General features: G+C 43.6%; 1 protein-coding gene and 1 pseudogene across 1 annotated transcript in view; one reads left to right on the forward strand and one right to left on the reverse strand.

The window, feature by feature from the left end:
- The window catches only part of LOC114209955 (uncharacterized), a 134401-nt gene that overhangs the window by 14774 nt on the left and 102772 nt on the right, over positions 1 to 16855 (reverse strand). Inside the window, 1 exon segment of the mRNA XM_088024267.1 lies at positions 7701 to 7810. Coding sequence (XP_087880393.1) covers positions 7701 to 7810 — 110 coding nt within the window.
- LOC114209956 (ubiquitin-ribosomal protein eL40 fusion protein pseudogene) lies at positions 3040 to 3498 on the forward strand (annotated as a pseudogene).

Here is a 16855-nt window from a genome sequence, read left to right on the forward strand (position 1 = left end):
CCCCCTTCTCTTCCCACCTCTGGCCCCACCTCACACTGTGGAGGGCTCTCATATGCATACAGACACTCTGGCCATCTACACCCCTACACAGCTGCTCCGGACCACCCCTCAGGCTGGGGTATGCACACTGTCAGTAAGGCCCACTCTCCCTCTGGGGAGCAGGATCGGGAGAATTTCCAGGGAGAATTCCAGGATGCCAAGCTCCTGAAGTGTGGTCTAGAAGGAAGGCCAGAGATCTGAAGGGGCATGTCCCCTTGGCTGTGGGTATTTCTCACCCTGTGAGGAAGAGTGGGGCTGGAGATGAGCCAGAGGAGCCCTCTGAAGAATGAGCATCTGGCCGGGGCCCCTCTTGCTCTGGTTGAAGGGACATACTGCTACTGTTTCGGCTTCTCACGCCTTCCCTTTCTCTAAGAGATCGGGCTCCCTTTTGAAGAGGTAGCCATTAAGGAACAGAGGAAAAGTCCATCTCTCCAAGGCAAGCTAAGACTTTGGCTCTGGAGAGAAATGGGAGCCAACGTATAGAAGATAGGACAGATATATCTGCTTAGGGCCTGCAAGTCCAGGTGAGTGCTCGTGTGTGTCTCTATGTGTCCATATCAGTGAGTGCATCTGCGGCATTTGTGGATGTTTGTGTGTCTGTATCCATTAGTGTAAATGTGTATATATGTCTATGTCTCCGTGGATGTCTCTGTGACTGTCTGTATATGTCTCTGTGTCTATGTGTGTCCCTGTGTGTATATCAGTAAGTGTGTCTGTGTGTGCACCTGGGTGTCTTAGGGGGCCTACTCTAAGACCCAGCCCGCATGCATACATGAGCTTTATCTGTGATACTTCCAGAGTCAGGAGGGCTCCAGGCTCACTGGCAGTGTGCTACAGAAGTTTCTGGCCTGGGGTGGGTCCTGTGTCTCTGACTTGCTTGTCCCCGTGAGGCCCAGTACACCTCCGTGCCCCCACTGACCTCCAGAGAAAGCCCAGCCAGGCTTTACCAAGGTGAGTTACTGAGACAAACTGGCAGAGACGGCAAACAGTGATAGAACTCAGTACTGATGGAGTGAGGGAAGTGGCTCACTCACCACTGCTGATGGCAAGGGAAATCAGGGTGATGTTTTGGAGGGCAGACTAGCTGTATCTGTGAAAAGATTTTAAAATGTTTGTGCCCTTTGGCCCAGTCATTCCTCTGCCAGAACTTCATCTTTAGGGGATAATAAAAGTGACACACAAAAATATGCACAAGCAGATGTTCTTTATAGTAGCCTTTCCAACAAAAAGAGAAATGGAAACGATCAAAAGTTCCTAATAAAGGGAAACAGGTTGACTCTTTCTCACCTCTCTGTACACACGAAATACTAGACAGCCACCAAAAATTCTGCTGTGGACATAAATGTTTATTGACAAGGAAACATGTTGATAATATGTACTCAAGTGAAAATAAGTGCACTATAATAAAAGGGCATACAAAATGATCTAATTTGGTTTTAAAAAGTTAACGAATAAAAAAATGACAAATAAAGTTTGGAAGGAAATATGCCAACATAATAATAGTAGTTGTCAATGAGGGTAAGCTGATGAGTGTATTTTCTAATACATCATATTTCTATTTTCTAATATAATCACAATATGCATACACAATTAAGATAATTATATATGAAAATGTATATGTAATAAAATGTATACCCTAATGAAAAGATAGGAAAGCTTTTGTAAAGATCATCAGCCACAGCAGCTTGGGTGCATTGAAGAGATGCAGAATGGAGACCGTAGATGAAGCCCTCTGCTCGTGGGGGATTTCATGAATAGGAGCCAGGCAGTCAGGGCAGGGTACTCAGCCGACCTCCCTCATCTGGGGCCTCCTCAAGGGGCCCCTTCAGGGGGGTGGGAGTGAGGGCAATCCACCCTGCTCTGGAAAGTAAACAGTAGGACGGCCAGATTGAGCTTCTGACATCAAGGCAAGGGGAACCAAGATTCCATTCCCTGGCCCTTGACTTCTTAATGGTGACAGGGTCGAGGCTACGCAAATTTAGTAATGACAAAGGAAACACTTCCCAGACTGAATATGATGAAAGCCTGAAACATTGAGGAGTTGTGAGACCATATTCAAGGCCATCCAGGTATGGCTGGTGACCCCGTCCAGGCGGGCTGGGCCCAGTGCTTGGAATCAGCCACAGTGACTCACTCCTCACTGTCCTGGACGGCAGTCTCTGGACCTGAGCGTGCCAGTAAGGCCTCCAGCAACTTTTTGGCAGGGCCAACACTTCTCAAACTAATATTACCATAGCCATCATAGCAGATATAGGATCCCAAACAAACAGAAATGCAGATTCGGACCTCAATGGCCTTCTACCATCCCCTCTTAGCCAGTGTAAGGCACCTCTGTGTGAGTCTGTGTTACACCAGAGGTGTAGGAATGGCCAGGACCCCCTTGAGCATCTCCAGAGGCCAGAGAAATTGTATTTTGTTATTGTGTTTCTTAAAAGCTCTTCTGCAACCTACCCTTGCCTTCCTAGGTCACTAAATGTCAGCTCTGTCTCAAAATGCAGCATGAAGTAGGTTCATCTTCCAACCTCCCCTTCAGGGCAGATCCTTGGGTTCCATAAAACCACAGACTGAAGACCATGCCCTCCCATGGGCTGATTTCTTCACCAACAGTTAAACCTGAACTGTGATGAATGGCACTGGCTGGAAAATCACCAGATTCTTCTGGAGAGCCAGCCTGGGGTGAAGCCTGGCAGGTGCTAGGCCTTGTTTTGGCAAAAGTCTGGCTTTGCAGGGAGCAAATTGCACTTCTGTGGTTTGTTTCATCTTGGAGCCCCTCATAATTGGTCTAATATCAGGCATGCACAAGGTGTTTTGATGATGTTTCTAAAACCCACGTCTGCTGACAAAATGCTTCAGTGACTTCCCACTGACTCTGGGATGAAATCCAGACTCCTAAGGATTGCCTACAAGGCCATTCAGCAACTGGCCCTGTCCACCTTTTCAATGTCCTCCTCTGAACTCTGCTATACTCCCTTCTTAAATTTCTCTACCTTCCTGGCCCTCTTTCTCTTCAACGAGGTGGTCGAGTGGTTTGGTGGCGGCGGCCTTGCGGATTCGCGCCAGCAGACGCAGAGATGCAGATCTTTGTGAAGACCGTGATGGGCAAGACCATCACCCTCGAGGTCGAGCCCAGTGACACTATTGAGAATGTCAAAGCCAAAATCCAAGACAAGGAGGGCATCCCACCTGACCAGCAGCGTCTGATTTTTGCGGGCAAACAGCTGGAAGATGGCCATACTCTGTCAGACTATAATATCCAGAAAGAGTCCACCCTGCACTTGGTGCTTCGCCTCCGGGGTGGCATCATTGAGCCTTCCCTCCGCCAGCTGGCCCAGAAATACAACTGTGACAAGATGATCTGCCGCCAAGTGTTAGGCTCGCCTGCACCCCCGTGCTGTCAACTGCCGCAAGAAGAAGTGCGGCCACGCCAACAACCTGCGCCCCAAAAAGAAGGTCAAATAAGGCCCCTCCACCGGCTCTTCCTTTGCCCACAGGGCAGTTTCCTGCCCGAGCCCCAAGGGCCTGGGGCCTCAATAAAGTTTCCCTTTCATTGAAAAAAAAAAAATTTCTCTACCTTCCTTCCCCAGCCCCTCTTCATCTGGATAACTCCTATTTGTGCTTTAAGACTTGGCCCAGACAACACCTCCTCCTGGAAGTCTTCCCTGACTATTTCTTCCCTACCCCCTAGGTGGGTTGTATCTCCTGTGTATGCCTCTCTCAAAGCATTTAATGTAAAGTATCTTTTCCTGACACTTCTGGGTCACCTGATTCCATAAACTCTTTGAGGGCAAGAACTGTACCTTTTGCCTTTAATCTAATACAGTGCCTAGAAAAAAAAGGAGATCTATAAACACTGGCTAAATGAATGAATGACTTTTGGCATACGAATGGAAATGGTTCTGGAATCCACACAATAGACTATTATAGTTCTGATTTGCAATAAAAGTCAGTCTCTAAGTTTAGGTCAGTGTGTTTGGTATAAAATTTGGGCAAGATGTTAGAACTGATTGTGAAAGGCTGTTTTTTTTAGAATTTGGAGAAGGAAGAAAAGATCACTAGAGGCCAATATGGATTCAAGAAAAATCAGGTCAGATGAACCTTTTCAGGAAATAGAGCGCATGTGATGTACCTGGATTTCAGCAGGGTATCTGGAAAGGTTCCTCATGATGTCCTTGTGGACCAGTGGAGAACATAGACTGGGCGACAGTACAACGGATGGGCTGCATGGATGGGGTGCTGGCCACAGAAAGACTGTCCCCAGAGAGTGGGGTCAGCCTGAAGGGGACCCCAAGGGGGTAGCACAGGGCTTGGGGCCTGTCCTGGCATACACTGTCAGTAATAACTTGAATGAGGAGACCGAGGGCAGGCTGACATGAACCCGGGAGGGAGTGAGAGTGTGCTGGATGATAAAAATCCAAATTTTTAAGGATTTCAAGAAGTTCAGAGTGGACTAAATTGAGTAAGAACAAGGCTAATAATATGGCAGCTGCAGGATGCCTGAAGGCAACGTGTGGGCTTCAGGTGACTGTTAGCCTCATGTGTCATCCGTGAAGCAGCTGCCAATACCCAGCACACTCATGGGCATTAATCAAAGCAGATCACACAGGACAAGTACACTTTCCACTGGTCAGACGATCTTGCATTTAGAGGGGACTGACCAGGATGGGAGGGCTGCTCATATAAAGTGACTGAAGGACATGAAAGAGGTTTAGTCTGAAGAAGAGAAGGCTGGGCTCAGGTCCTCTGCACAGAGGCGCCCAGGTGAGGGAGGAGTCCCGTGCCTGCTCCCTTTTCCAGTTCATGTGCCCTGGCTTGGGCCGCACCCATCTGGAGGAAGGTGTAACAATTTGTAACCCACCACCCAGAGGGGCACCCATTTGGGTTTGTGCTATCAGAGCAGGCCCTTCGTTGTAATTTTATCGAGGCTTCACCCATGCTAGCAATGGTGCTAATTGAGTTTCTCGGACTGACCTGCCTTTGGATACCTAAAGGCTTGTTGTGAGGGGTCAGAACCATGACCTATGATGTCCCAGGGACAGAACTAGGATCTCTGATGGAGATTGTGGGGAGGCCAAAGCCAACTCACTAAAAACTGCTTAAAACAAGAGCTACCAGGAATGGCTGGGGAGGGCGGGTGGGCTTGCAAGAGAGTGAGTTCCCGGTCATTGCAGATGATCCAGAAGAGGCTAGAGGTCCATCAGGCATAGAGTTTGGAGGGCTTTAACGTCCTAGTGTCCTCTGATTCCAAGACACTGGCAGGCAGTCACCAACCTCTTCAGGGTACCTTGGGTTTCAGTTATACCCGATATGGGTTTGCCCTAATATCCACATTTCTTTCCTAGACAATCCCATCTTCAATGTTGGAGTAAAGCATATACATAGGGGTTGAGCAGATCTTGAGCCACAGACTTTTTGTTTTTTTTTATTGTGGTAAAATATACATCACATAACATTTGCCATTGAAACAATTTTTTTTTTTAAAGTAATCTCCACACTCAAGGTGGGGCTCGAATTCTTGACTCCGAAATTAAGAGTCACATGCTCTACCAACTCAGTCAGCCAGGTGCCACCATTTAGACAATTTTTAAGTGTAAAGTTCAGTGGCATTAAGTACATTCACACTGTTGTACAATCTCTAGAACTCTTTGCATCTTGCACAACTGAGACACTTGTTCCTACTAAACACCAACTCCCCATCCCCCTCCCCCCAGCTCCTAACAACCACCATTCTACTTTCTGTCTCTATGAATTTGACTACTGTGGGTACTTCACAGAAGCAGAATCATGTAGCATTTATGCTTTTGTGACTGGCTTTTTTCACTGAGCATAAGGTCTTTAAGCTTCATCCATGATGAAGCACATGTCAGAATTTCTTTCCTTTTTTTAAGGAGAGCCACCAAATTTTTTGCTTCAAACATATTTCTAAGCATGCCCTACCCTAATCACTCTGGTTGAGAACGTCTGAGCTGCAGGGACCAAAAGGAACCACTTCACCTCCTCATCAGAATACACAGGACCACATTTGGGTGTAATTGAAAGCTTAAATGAAATATGTATAAATCATCAAGCTCTGAGGAAAAAGTGTCCCTGACCAAGCTAGTGAATTCTCTACCTCGTAATTAGAAACTGAAGTGTTTATTACAAAATTATGGGGAATATTTGAAGAGCTTAGAAAAATATAAGTTTGATGGAAATATTGTTTTAAAAAATTAAGCATATTTTACTAAATCAGGTTTTTAAAAAATGGTTGAATTTCAAAGGCAACTGGATTCATATCTACCTAATGTACTTAATGCTTCATTTGTTAATGATCCTGAAAGCTTTGCTATGACCATAGAGCCACATACACTCTCTCTCTCTTTTTTTAAAGATTTTATTTATTTATTTGACAGATAGAGACATAGCAAGAGAGGGAACACAAGCAGGGGGATGGGAGAAGGAGAAGCAGGCTTCCCGCAGAGCAGGGAGCCCGATGTGGGGCTCAATCCCAGGACCCTGGGACCATGAGCTGAGCCGAAGGCAGACGCTTAACGACTGAGCCACCCAGGCGCCGCGCCACATACACTCTCTTGTTCTGCCTTTTCAGCACTGTGTAGAAATAGTCAACAGTTGAAAACTCCAAGGACTGTGTATATGTGTATTGTATGTATTAAATACATATTATTGTTATTAAATATATATTATATACAGTTATTATGGATTCAAATATATATACAAACACAAAATAGTGTTGATACTGGTTTCCTTTGTGGGGAGAGAACTGGGGATGGTACAGTGAAGGAGGGGTGGAAATGTTACCTTTCTGATTTTTTTTTTTTTGTATTATACATTTAAAAAATGTTTTCTAGGTAGTGGAATTATAGGCTATTTTAGTTTCTCTCTTCTAAATTTTCTATATTAAAAAACTAACACAGGGGGTGCCTAGGAGGCATAGTCAGTTAAGCCTCCAACTCTTGATTTCTGCTCAGGTCATGATCTCAGGGTCGTGAAATAGAGCCCCATGTTGGGCTCTGTGCTGGGCATGGAGTCTGCTTGGGATTCTCTCTCTCCCTCTCCACTTGCTCTTCCCCCCCTCACTGGCATGCGTGCATACATACACGTGCACTTTCTCTTTCTCCCTCAAAAAATTTTTTAAAAAATCATAAAATAGGGGGCGCCTGGGTGGCTCAGTCAGTTAGCAGTCTGCCTTCAGCTCAGGTCGTAATCGCAAGGTCCTGGGGCCAAGCCCCGCGTCGGGGTCCCTGCTCAGTGGAGAGCCTGTTTCTCCCTCTCCCTCTGCCTCTTGCTCTGCCTACTTGTGCTCTCTCTCTCTCTGTCTGATAAATAAATAAAACTCTTTAAAAAAATAAAAAAATCAACACAGGAAATGTTGCTAAAAACAACTTACTCATCAACAAACTCCAAGGTTACTTTAAAAAACTGGCCAAATCTGAAATTAGCCAGAATGCATATTCTAATTTCTCTCCCATAATTTATTAGAAATCAATCTTTTTCCAAAATTAAAATAACAAATGATTACTACTTTGAGTTAAGGCTCAGAATTCATATCTTTATTCTAAGGGAGTAAGGGAAGCATTAGGAAAGGTGCTAAAGGGAAAGTCTTCCTTGTTTGGGTTTCTGTTACAAAAAAACACACTCTAAAATGACTAACTTTCGATACATACCTCTAGTCCACCATCCTGGTAATTTTCCATTAATTTCTGTTTAAATTTTTCAACTATCTGTGGTCTGCTAACGGAAAAATTTTCTTTCATGACATGGTGCTTCCAAAGGTCTAGGGGGAGAAACACACCAACACTGGTATCATGAAACATTAAACAACAATTAATGGCTACTCTCTGAGACATAACACTGGACACAAGAAACTGTTATTTCCAAATACATTAAAACTAATGGGTGAGGCGGGGGAGGGGAGGAGGTGGCTGAGGTCACAGAATCCTCCAGAACACAGGAATAAGGAAGATCTCTAACAAGATTCCTAATGAAAAGATTTGGAAAAGTACCTCTGAAGCCCAGTGAACAATATTCTGTTATCGTAACTAAAAATCCTGAATCAAATGTTATTGTTGATCCAACATGATATCTATTTTCATTAAGTCCCTACATATATCTGAACAATTATTTTGGCCTAACACAACTAACAGAAATAAATGAAGAGCAGGGCACCTGGGTGGCTTAGTCATTAAGCGTCTGCCTTCGGCTCAGGTCATGATCCCAGGGTCCTGGGATTGAGCCCCTCATCAGGCCCCCTGCTCAGTGGGAAGCCTGCTTCTCCATCTCCCACTCCCCCTGCTTGTGTTCCCTTTCTAACTGTCTCTCTCTGTCAAATAAATAAATAAAATCTTAAAAAAGAAAGAAAGAAATGAAGAGCTATTATATTTATAGTCATAGACTAGAAGTGTTGAGAGCTGACAGACTATGGATTGAAGCAGCAACAGGCTGACATATGAGATGAGGCATATACACAGTTATTCAGAGTAACATTGTTTAGGACAGCAGTAGCTTGGAAGCAACACATAAACTGTGGTATATCCTTCCAATGGAATAGTATGCAGCTATAAAAAAGAACCTTCTCCATGTATTGATATGAAAAGAACCATAGTTTATTATGTGAAAAACGCCAGGTGAGGAACAGTGAATATAAAAATATTCTCATCTTTCATAAGAAAGATGTGATAAATATAATAAAGGAGGGGCTATCGCCTCAAGCGTATTCAAGATTATCACTCCAGAAATACAGCATTCTCCAGTATCACTTCTCCCCTCTTTCCTGGGTCTTTCACAATATCACATATTATTTCTCCCACTTCATAAAAATCCGTCTCTTCACCCCACTTCCCCTGTCAGCTATTGCTTCATTTCTTTGCTCCCCTTTTTTTTTTTTTTTGGAAAACTCTCAGAAAGAACGGCCTATCTTTACTGTCTGTGACCTCTCAAAATCCTTCTTAAGCCTACTGACCTGCTTTTGCCCCCACAGCTTCCCTGAAACTGATTTTGTATTAAGTACCAGTGACCTCAACATGATTAAAAACATTCATTTTACTCGATTACCAGAAGCATGTCACATAATTTGTCACATTCCTCCTGTTTGAGAAACTTTCATCACTAGACATTGGGATACCACTCTTAGTTTTCTTCTTGCTGTTTTTTCCCTCTAGGTCCCTTTTGCTGGTTCTCCTTTTCCCTCCCCACCTCCAGGTCTTAACATTAGAGTGTCCTCAGACTCAGCCCACCACCTCCTTTTTTCTATCTGCATTCACTCCCTTGGCTATCTCATTTAGTCTCATGGCTAAACATCATCCATATGCTCACAACCTTCAAATTTAGATCCAATGGTCACCTGGTATCTCTTCTTGGATGTCTAAAAGGCATTTTAAATGTCATTTGGGCATAAATAAATTCTTGATCTTCCCTCCCTAACTTGGCATCTCAGCTGATGGCAATTCTATTTTCCCAGTTTCTCAGGTCAAAAATCTTGGAGTTATCGTGGACTCTTCTCTTTGTCCCACACCCAATACACAATCCATTAGTGGTTACTTCAATAACATGCCCTGAATCTGACCACTTAATACTGCCGCTGCTCCCATCCTTGTTTGAGCCACCATCTCCCCATGTTCAGATTATTGCAATAGCCTCCAAAGCAGCCTCTCCCTTCTTCCACCCTTTTTCCTTTACAGTCCATTCTCAAACAACAGCCAGAGAGATTCTATTAAAATATGTCAGATCAGGAGCACCTGGGTGGCTCAATCATTTAAGCATCTGACTCTTAATTTTGGCTCAGGTCATGATCTCAGGGTTGTGAGGTCTAGCCCTGAGCTGGGCTCCACAGTCAGCAGGGAGTCTGCTTGAGATTCCCTCTCCCCCCTTCTCTCTGCCCCTCTCCCCCTCAAATGAATAAATACATCTTTTAGAATTAAAATAAAATAAAATAAAATAAAATAAAATAAAATAAAATATGTCAGATCATGTCACTCAAAATCTGGGACAGGCTCCCCATTACGTTCAGAGTAAACGTTAAGAGTAGGCCCTATGTGATCTGTCCTCTTTTCACTCTTCCGCTCTGGTTTCATTTCCTACTACTCTCCCTCACTCTCTCCACTCCAGCCACACTTGGGTCTTTCTGTTCCATAAACATGGTAGGTACTTAGGTCCTCTGTGTGGGCTGTTCTTTTGTCTGTTTATCTGTCTGCCCAGATACCCACATAGTAATTAACTCCCTCATCACCTTCAAACTTTGCTCAATGTGTCACTTTCTCCATGAAGTCTATTCTGACCACCCTATTTAAAATTGCAATGTGCCTGCTTCCAACTTCCACACCACCATCTTCCTTACTCCATTGTTTTCTTATTTCTTCTGTTTATTGCTTATTATCTGCCTATCCCCTTCTAGATGATAAAGTCCACAAGAGTAAGGAGTTTTGCTCCACGAAAGTAGGGACGTATCCCCCAAACAGTGCCTAAAATATAGTAGTATGGCACATACTAGGTGCCCAGTAAATAGATATTGGATGAAAGAATGAATTAGTATATGCATAAAGAAGCACTGATAGTATATACTAAAAAAACTAACAAAAATGGTTACATGGGGTGACAAAAGGGGGTCAGTAGTGGCAACGAGATCTCTAAACATATATGTTTTATATTGTTTTGAGTTTTGAGTCAGGTGAATGTATTAGCTGTTAAAAAAATCAAAACTTAATATGACAGTGCTGGAGCTGTATAAATATATCAACACTCTTTAACTTCCATATGGGAGAGCAAGAGCACATGTGTATGTTTAATTATGTTGGGTAGGGTCTACTTCCTTGTGCATGACCCCAAGGGAGTCTGGAAACAAAAAGAAACCTATGGAGTCAGAGATAGAAGCCAAGCCCTGCCCCCCTCCCTTTTCTGTTGTGGGGGTGCTGGCCGCAGCAAGAATACACACAGGGCCACTCCCTGTCTCCAGCTGTTTCTAATTTCAGATGTGATTTCCTACTCATACTTTCATTTTTTCTGACAGTAGATGTGGTGCACACAGGGGAAACATCCAGCACAGTCCTCTCAGAAATGTGGTTTCACAGAGCAGGAGCCCCTTGCAATTATCTTATTTATTGGGTGGTCCTGATTTTGAAAATTCTGGGGTTTCAGAATTCCACAGTTGGCTATTTTCCATAAACAAGAAATCTGACTTTGTTTTTCCTTTAGGATAATAAAGGTGAGTAGACATAATACCATTGTCCTGGCATAGTTGACGTGGAAAATCCAATAGAGGTAATGTGCCTAGAAGTTCACACTTCTTAAGATGTTTAAGACTTTTTGTTAAGTCTAAGCTTTGACAAAACAGAGCTCATGTATATTTCAGAAAATTTTCAGACAAGAAATTGGATACTTTTTCCAGGGTACATTAGCGGTAGGTCTCTGGCTCACAGAAAAGCCTGGCAAGGGACCACATCTGCCACACACTCTGGTTTGGGGGCCATCACCTGGCAAATGCCCACAGAGGTGGTTTTAGGGGTTAGCTCTGGGCTAAGCTGAAGGGGACGTATTTTTTTTTTCAGCTGAAGGGGAAGTATTAAGTATTTTACCAAAGTGCTGGGAAATCTTCCTGCCATACTTCTTCCTCATGAGTTCAAGTTCAAACATGCAAGTACTTCTGTAGGCAGGAGTCAGGGGAAGCCAGGGAGAGTCGAATTCATCCAAGAGAAGTAATTCCTGGCCAAGTAGAGTTTGTGGTCTCCAAATGGGTCTCATTTTCAGTGTGAGTGTGTGTGTGTGTGTGTGTGTGTGTGTGTGTGTGTGTGTGTGTGGTCATGGCTTCTTTAAGATGAAGCAGTTTTAGATGGCAGCATGGAGGTGGGAAGGAGACAGCACACTGGGGGTTAAATTAGCGTTTTGTTCTTTCCTCTCCCTCTGTTCCCAGGTGCTTTGACTGGAGGAAACTTTGACTTCCTGGTGGCCAAACCACTTCCCATCTCTCCCTCTATGAACACTCTCCCTACCCTCTAGTCAGCCTCCTCCCTCTAGGAAAGGCATCTTGGTTTGGTAGCATTTCACTTCTCTAACACAACCACTAGCATCTGCCTAAGTGGCTCCTGGGTCCTGAGCTCAGCAGAACTGAAACTTGAAGGCATCCAACTGCCAAACAACATTCTCCTGACCAGCCGGGGTTCCCCAGAAGGTGGATCCATTGAAACCTTATTGCTTTAAGCATATGTACGAATGTATGTATTTCTACTCCTGTGTTTCTCAAACTGCTCCCCAGAACACTAGTCCCTTGAGTTGATGATAGATACTCATGAGGGGAGAAAAGTTTTCTGTGGTTAAATAAATTTAAAGAACATTACAGTGGGTGGGGGGATGGGGTAATTGGGTGATGGGCATTAAGGAGGACACTTGATGTAATGAGCCCTGGGTGTTATATGCAACTGATGAATCACTAAACTCTACCCTGAACCTAATAATACACTATATGTTAACTAACTTGAATTTAAATAAAAAATTTTAAAAAAATAAAGAATATTTCATACGCTCTCTTTTGGAGCTTTACAGTGCACACTATGATACTAAAGGCTCTGAGAAGGCCTGGAGGAAAGAAACCTTTTTAACATTACTTACCACAAGTTTCCCAAACTTGTTTTGGCAAAAAACAAATAAATAAAATCTTCCCCCTCCCCCCAACCCTTGCAAAACACAGAAGTCCTTTCCTTGCAATCAAGACTAAGAGTTGGTTTGTTAATCAAAAGAAGTCTGTTAAACCAGAGAGTGCTTTAAAAAAATGACTTGCGGTATCTTAAACATTTTATTTAACTTAAAAATATACAAACATTTGCCAATTTTCTAACATAGAACTTAGGCCTTTTCTTTGTATGCACCCACTCATTGGAGTTCTGTACTATCTTTCTTCTAGAAACCATAACACATTGTGTGGTTTTCTAGTGTGTGGTTTTATTGGTTTGCTTGTTTCTTTCTTTTTATGGAAAGAAAACTAAAAGACAATGGAACAATCCAAATGTATCATTTTTTTAGGGCAGTTTTAAGTTCATAGAAAAATTGAGCAGATAGTACAGAGAGTTCCCACATATTCCCTGCCCTCTCTACCCCCAACACACAGCCTCCCCAACTATCAACATCCTACACCAGTGTGGTGTGTCTGTTAAAACTGATGAGCATACACTGACATGTCATTATCACCCAAAGTCCATAGTTTACATTACGGTTCACTCTTGGTGAAACTATGGGTTTGACAAATGTGTAACTGGCATCTCTCCACTATTATACTATCATACAGAATAGTTTCACTACCTTAAAAATCCTCTGTATTCTGCCTTTTCATCCTTCTCTCACCTCTAAACCCTTGGCAACCACTGATCTTTTTACTGTCCCCATTGTTCTGCCTTTTCTTGAAAGTCATATATTTGGAATCATACAATATGTAGTCTTTTCAGGTTGGTTTCTTTTGCTTCGGTAATAGACATTTTTATCCATGTCTTTTCATGGTTGGATAGCTCATTTCTTTTTAGCATTAAATATTATTCCATTGACTGGATGTACCACAGTTTATCCATTTCGACTTGGTTTTTATAGAACAGATCTCTTTTTGTACTCCTATGTCATTGGTTTAAATAATACTTAAATTACTCAAACACAATGACAAGCAAAACTGGCACGAACAGGTTTGGAGCAAACAATGATCATTGATACTAGGTAAACATAGGGAACCCAAAGACTGTGATCAGTGAGTATTTTGCCAGTTTGTGTTACCAAGGGAATGGAAAGCGTCAGGTAGCCTGTGAGTCTGTTAGTACAGGGTGATAGAGAGAACCACTGCACTAACATGTTAAGAAACTGGTGTTCTAGGGCACACTGCTGGGAATGCTGGCCTTGACCATGCTCTCCTAAGTGTTTGGATTATGCTTCCCTCAAGCAAAACATTTTTGTCCACTCACTGTTAACATGTGTATATTTATGTATTTCTAACTACCTACAATACTATCACTGGCTAATATTGTATAGCATGATATGCTTAGGGTGAAGCTCATCAACAATGAGAATGGATCTCAATCTACATTCCTAAGAGTTTTCTTGACCTTTTAAATTTTTTTGTCTGACTTCTTTTCAGATGTAGTTATCTTTTAAACCTTATAACGCGGCTGACAATAAGCATATACCAGGATTAGAAGTGTCTCCACTAATTCTTAGTGCTTGCTTGTGGATTGCCTTAGAGTGGTCATTTCGGGACACCTCAGTGTAGAGTGTGACATGTGACTTCTTATATATGGATTTAATCTATTTAGAAGCTCTAATATTTTCTTCCCACACCCCTGAGATATAGGCACTCCACTCTGGAGATTGCTGACCTTATAAATGCTCAGAGAAATTGAGAAAGTCAATTAAGAATTACTTCAATGCCAAAATGTCGAATATGGGGAATAGCAGAGCCTTTTTGAATCCATGGAGCCCAACTCTCTGCTAAGCCAAGCCCTGAGACTTAACAAGGATGTCTGGAGCAACTTTTTAAAGTTCTCAGGGGAGCACCAGTTCAGCTCTGACAAACTAGCACTGGACCAGGTGTGACTGCCACATTTTCAGATGCTCACTGATAAACTGGAAACCCCTTCAGAAGTTATACAAGAAGATAAAGCTCCAAGACAAGGTGGGAAGGAGGGAGGAGACAGAGAAGTATTGGAGGGTTTCTTTCTGGCTGGTAATAAATGTAGACACCAGAGTTGGCCAACAGGGACAGAGAAGTCCCTGAGGGAGGGACAAGAGCTTGGGATGTCCCCTGGGTCTCAATACTCTCCATTCCCAACTCCCTCTTTAGAAACTCCTAGTGCCAAGCTAACCTTGGCCACAAAAGGCGGTCTCTGCAATGAAGAAGCGGCCCCTGTTGGAAGCCCCATCCACTATGGTGGCTTCTTGCTGCTGAGATGCACGGTAGGTGAGTGGAGATTCCAAGGTTTTATTGCCTTCTTTGAAGGTTCTCGGTCCACAGGTCTCAAGAAGACTACACTGAAGAAATGTCTATAAAAGCACCCCTGGCACACAGCGGGGACTCCATCACTTGCCCTGGGGAAACTCACTACGGGAGGACACCCACATTGAGTCATGCTTAACAGGCCAAAAACAAAACCAACAATAACAAAACACCTTCACTATTGGCATTTGTTTTAAAAGTCATGAGTATAGAATCTGAACAAGAGCTTAGAATTGGCCAGTATACTCTAGCCAAAGTAAGTTTTGGTAATATCAACCTTATCACCATTAACAATAACTCTACCCCTCCCCTCTGCCTGACTCCCACCAGCCTCTTACTGAAGGCTCTTTCCAAGCACGGCTGACAAGCACCCTGTACCAGGGGGCACACAGCAGAACCTCAAAGCAAAAATGCTTCCTCCTTTCCCCCACTATCCTGGTGTCTCATTAAACCACAGCCTGAAACATGCACATGGTTGCACCTGCTGCATGCCTGTGGATTTTCTCCCAAGACTCGAAGGGAGCCGCCTGGATGCAGCAAACACAGCACAGACAACAAGTGCTTTGTGTCTTGTTAAATGCTCTGTAATTGAAGTTCAACCTCACTTAGCTCTCTGGTGACATTTAGCTCTCTGGTGACATCCCCAGCTGAGAAGTGGCTTGCCCTCTCACTGCATAGCCTTTTCCCAAAGCCCTGTTGACAGAATTCAGTTACTCGAAGCACTGAGAAAAATGACAATGTCTTAGGTGAGGATGTAGATTCTTAATGCACATTACAGTATCTGTGGACTTTGTCTCAAAAGAAAAATCTAATTTGGTTTCCTAGTTAAACAACTTCTCTGTCATTTAAAGGTTATGGATTTTTCCTACAGAATTAGTAGGAGTCAGGAGTAGACATTGAAGTTTAGACAGGACCAGCTACATAATCTATGACACCGTGGGCAAAATAAAAATGCAGGGCTTCTTATTCAAAAAGTAGAGGAAAAAAGCACCACTATAGGTACTAAAATATGGTGTTTCCTTTCTTCTGCAGTCTCTTTCTTCACCTGGCATGGTGTTTTTATTCATTTTTAATGTTGTACTCCTTGGGCACAGGAATGCTTGTAAGGCAAGTGTGACCCTCCAGGCACCCAGGGGCTCCAGCCTGTGACCGGAAGCATGAGTGTATATGCAGCTGCGGGACGGCGGCCCCATGTCCTGGCCAGGGGCAGAGAAGTTGAGCCAGGCAGCTTTCCTTCCTTCCCACGGGCCCACTGTGGACAGGCCAGCCAAAGGGTATTGTAACCTCCATCCCGGGATATTGTACAAATCTAAGGATAGGCAATAGGCTTGCTCCCACTGAGTCACCCATCAGATGTACCATGATGTTGCCAGACTAGGGTCCTTGAGATACTACTAGGTACACATATCCTGATCTTCCTCTTGCTCAGGCCCCCGGTGGAGAGAAGGGTGGCAGCAATTGCTGGGTGGGGATGCTGAGGGGGAGATTGGGGGTGCCTAGGGTGCCAGAGAGCAGATGAGTAGGCAGCTGAGAACCCCTCCTGGCAAGGTGGGGAGGCAGTAAGAAGTGGAACTGTGTGTAAGGCAAAGGCTCCAAGTCCTTGGTGCATGCTCCAGGGACTCACTGAATTCCAGTTACAAAACACAAATTCTAAGTTAAAATCAAGAGTTTCAAGATGGTCCCCATAGAGCATTAAACCCCAAGTACTCCTGGGTCCTATGTAAGTGCACTGATCACATGTCCGTGAAGTGAGCCTGACTTTAGACTTCAGATGAAAGGAAAGAATTTTGATTGCCTTCCCACCCCAAATACATGTTATTTGTGAGATTTTAACATATATGTCATATATATGTGTGTATATAT

This window comes from Eumetopias jubatus, unplaced genomic scaffold (assembly GCF_037043125.1).
Source record: "Eumetopias jubatus isolate StellerSeaLion01/CBP00866 unplaced genomic scaffold, mEumJub1_p1.0 scaffold_6, whole genome shotgun sequence".
NCBI lineage: Eukaryota > Metazoa > Chordata > Mammalia > Carnivora > Otariidae > Eumetopias > Eumetopias jubatus.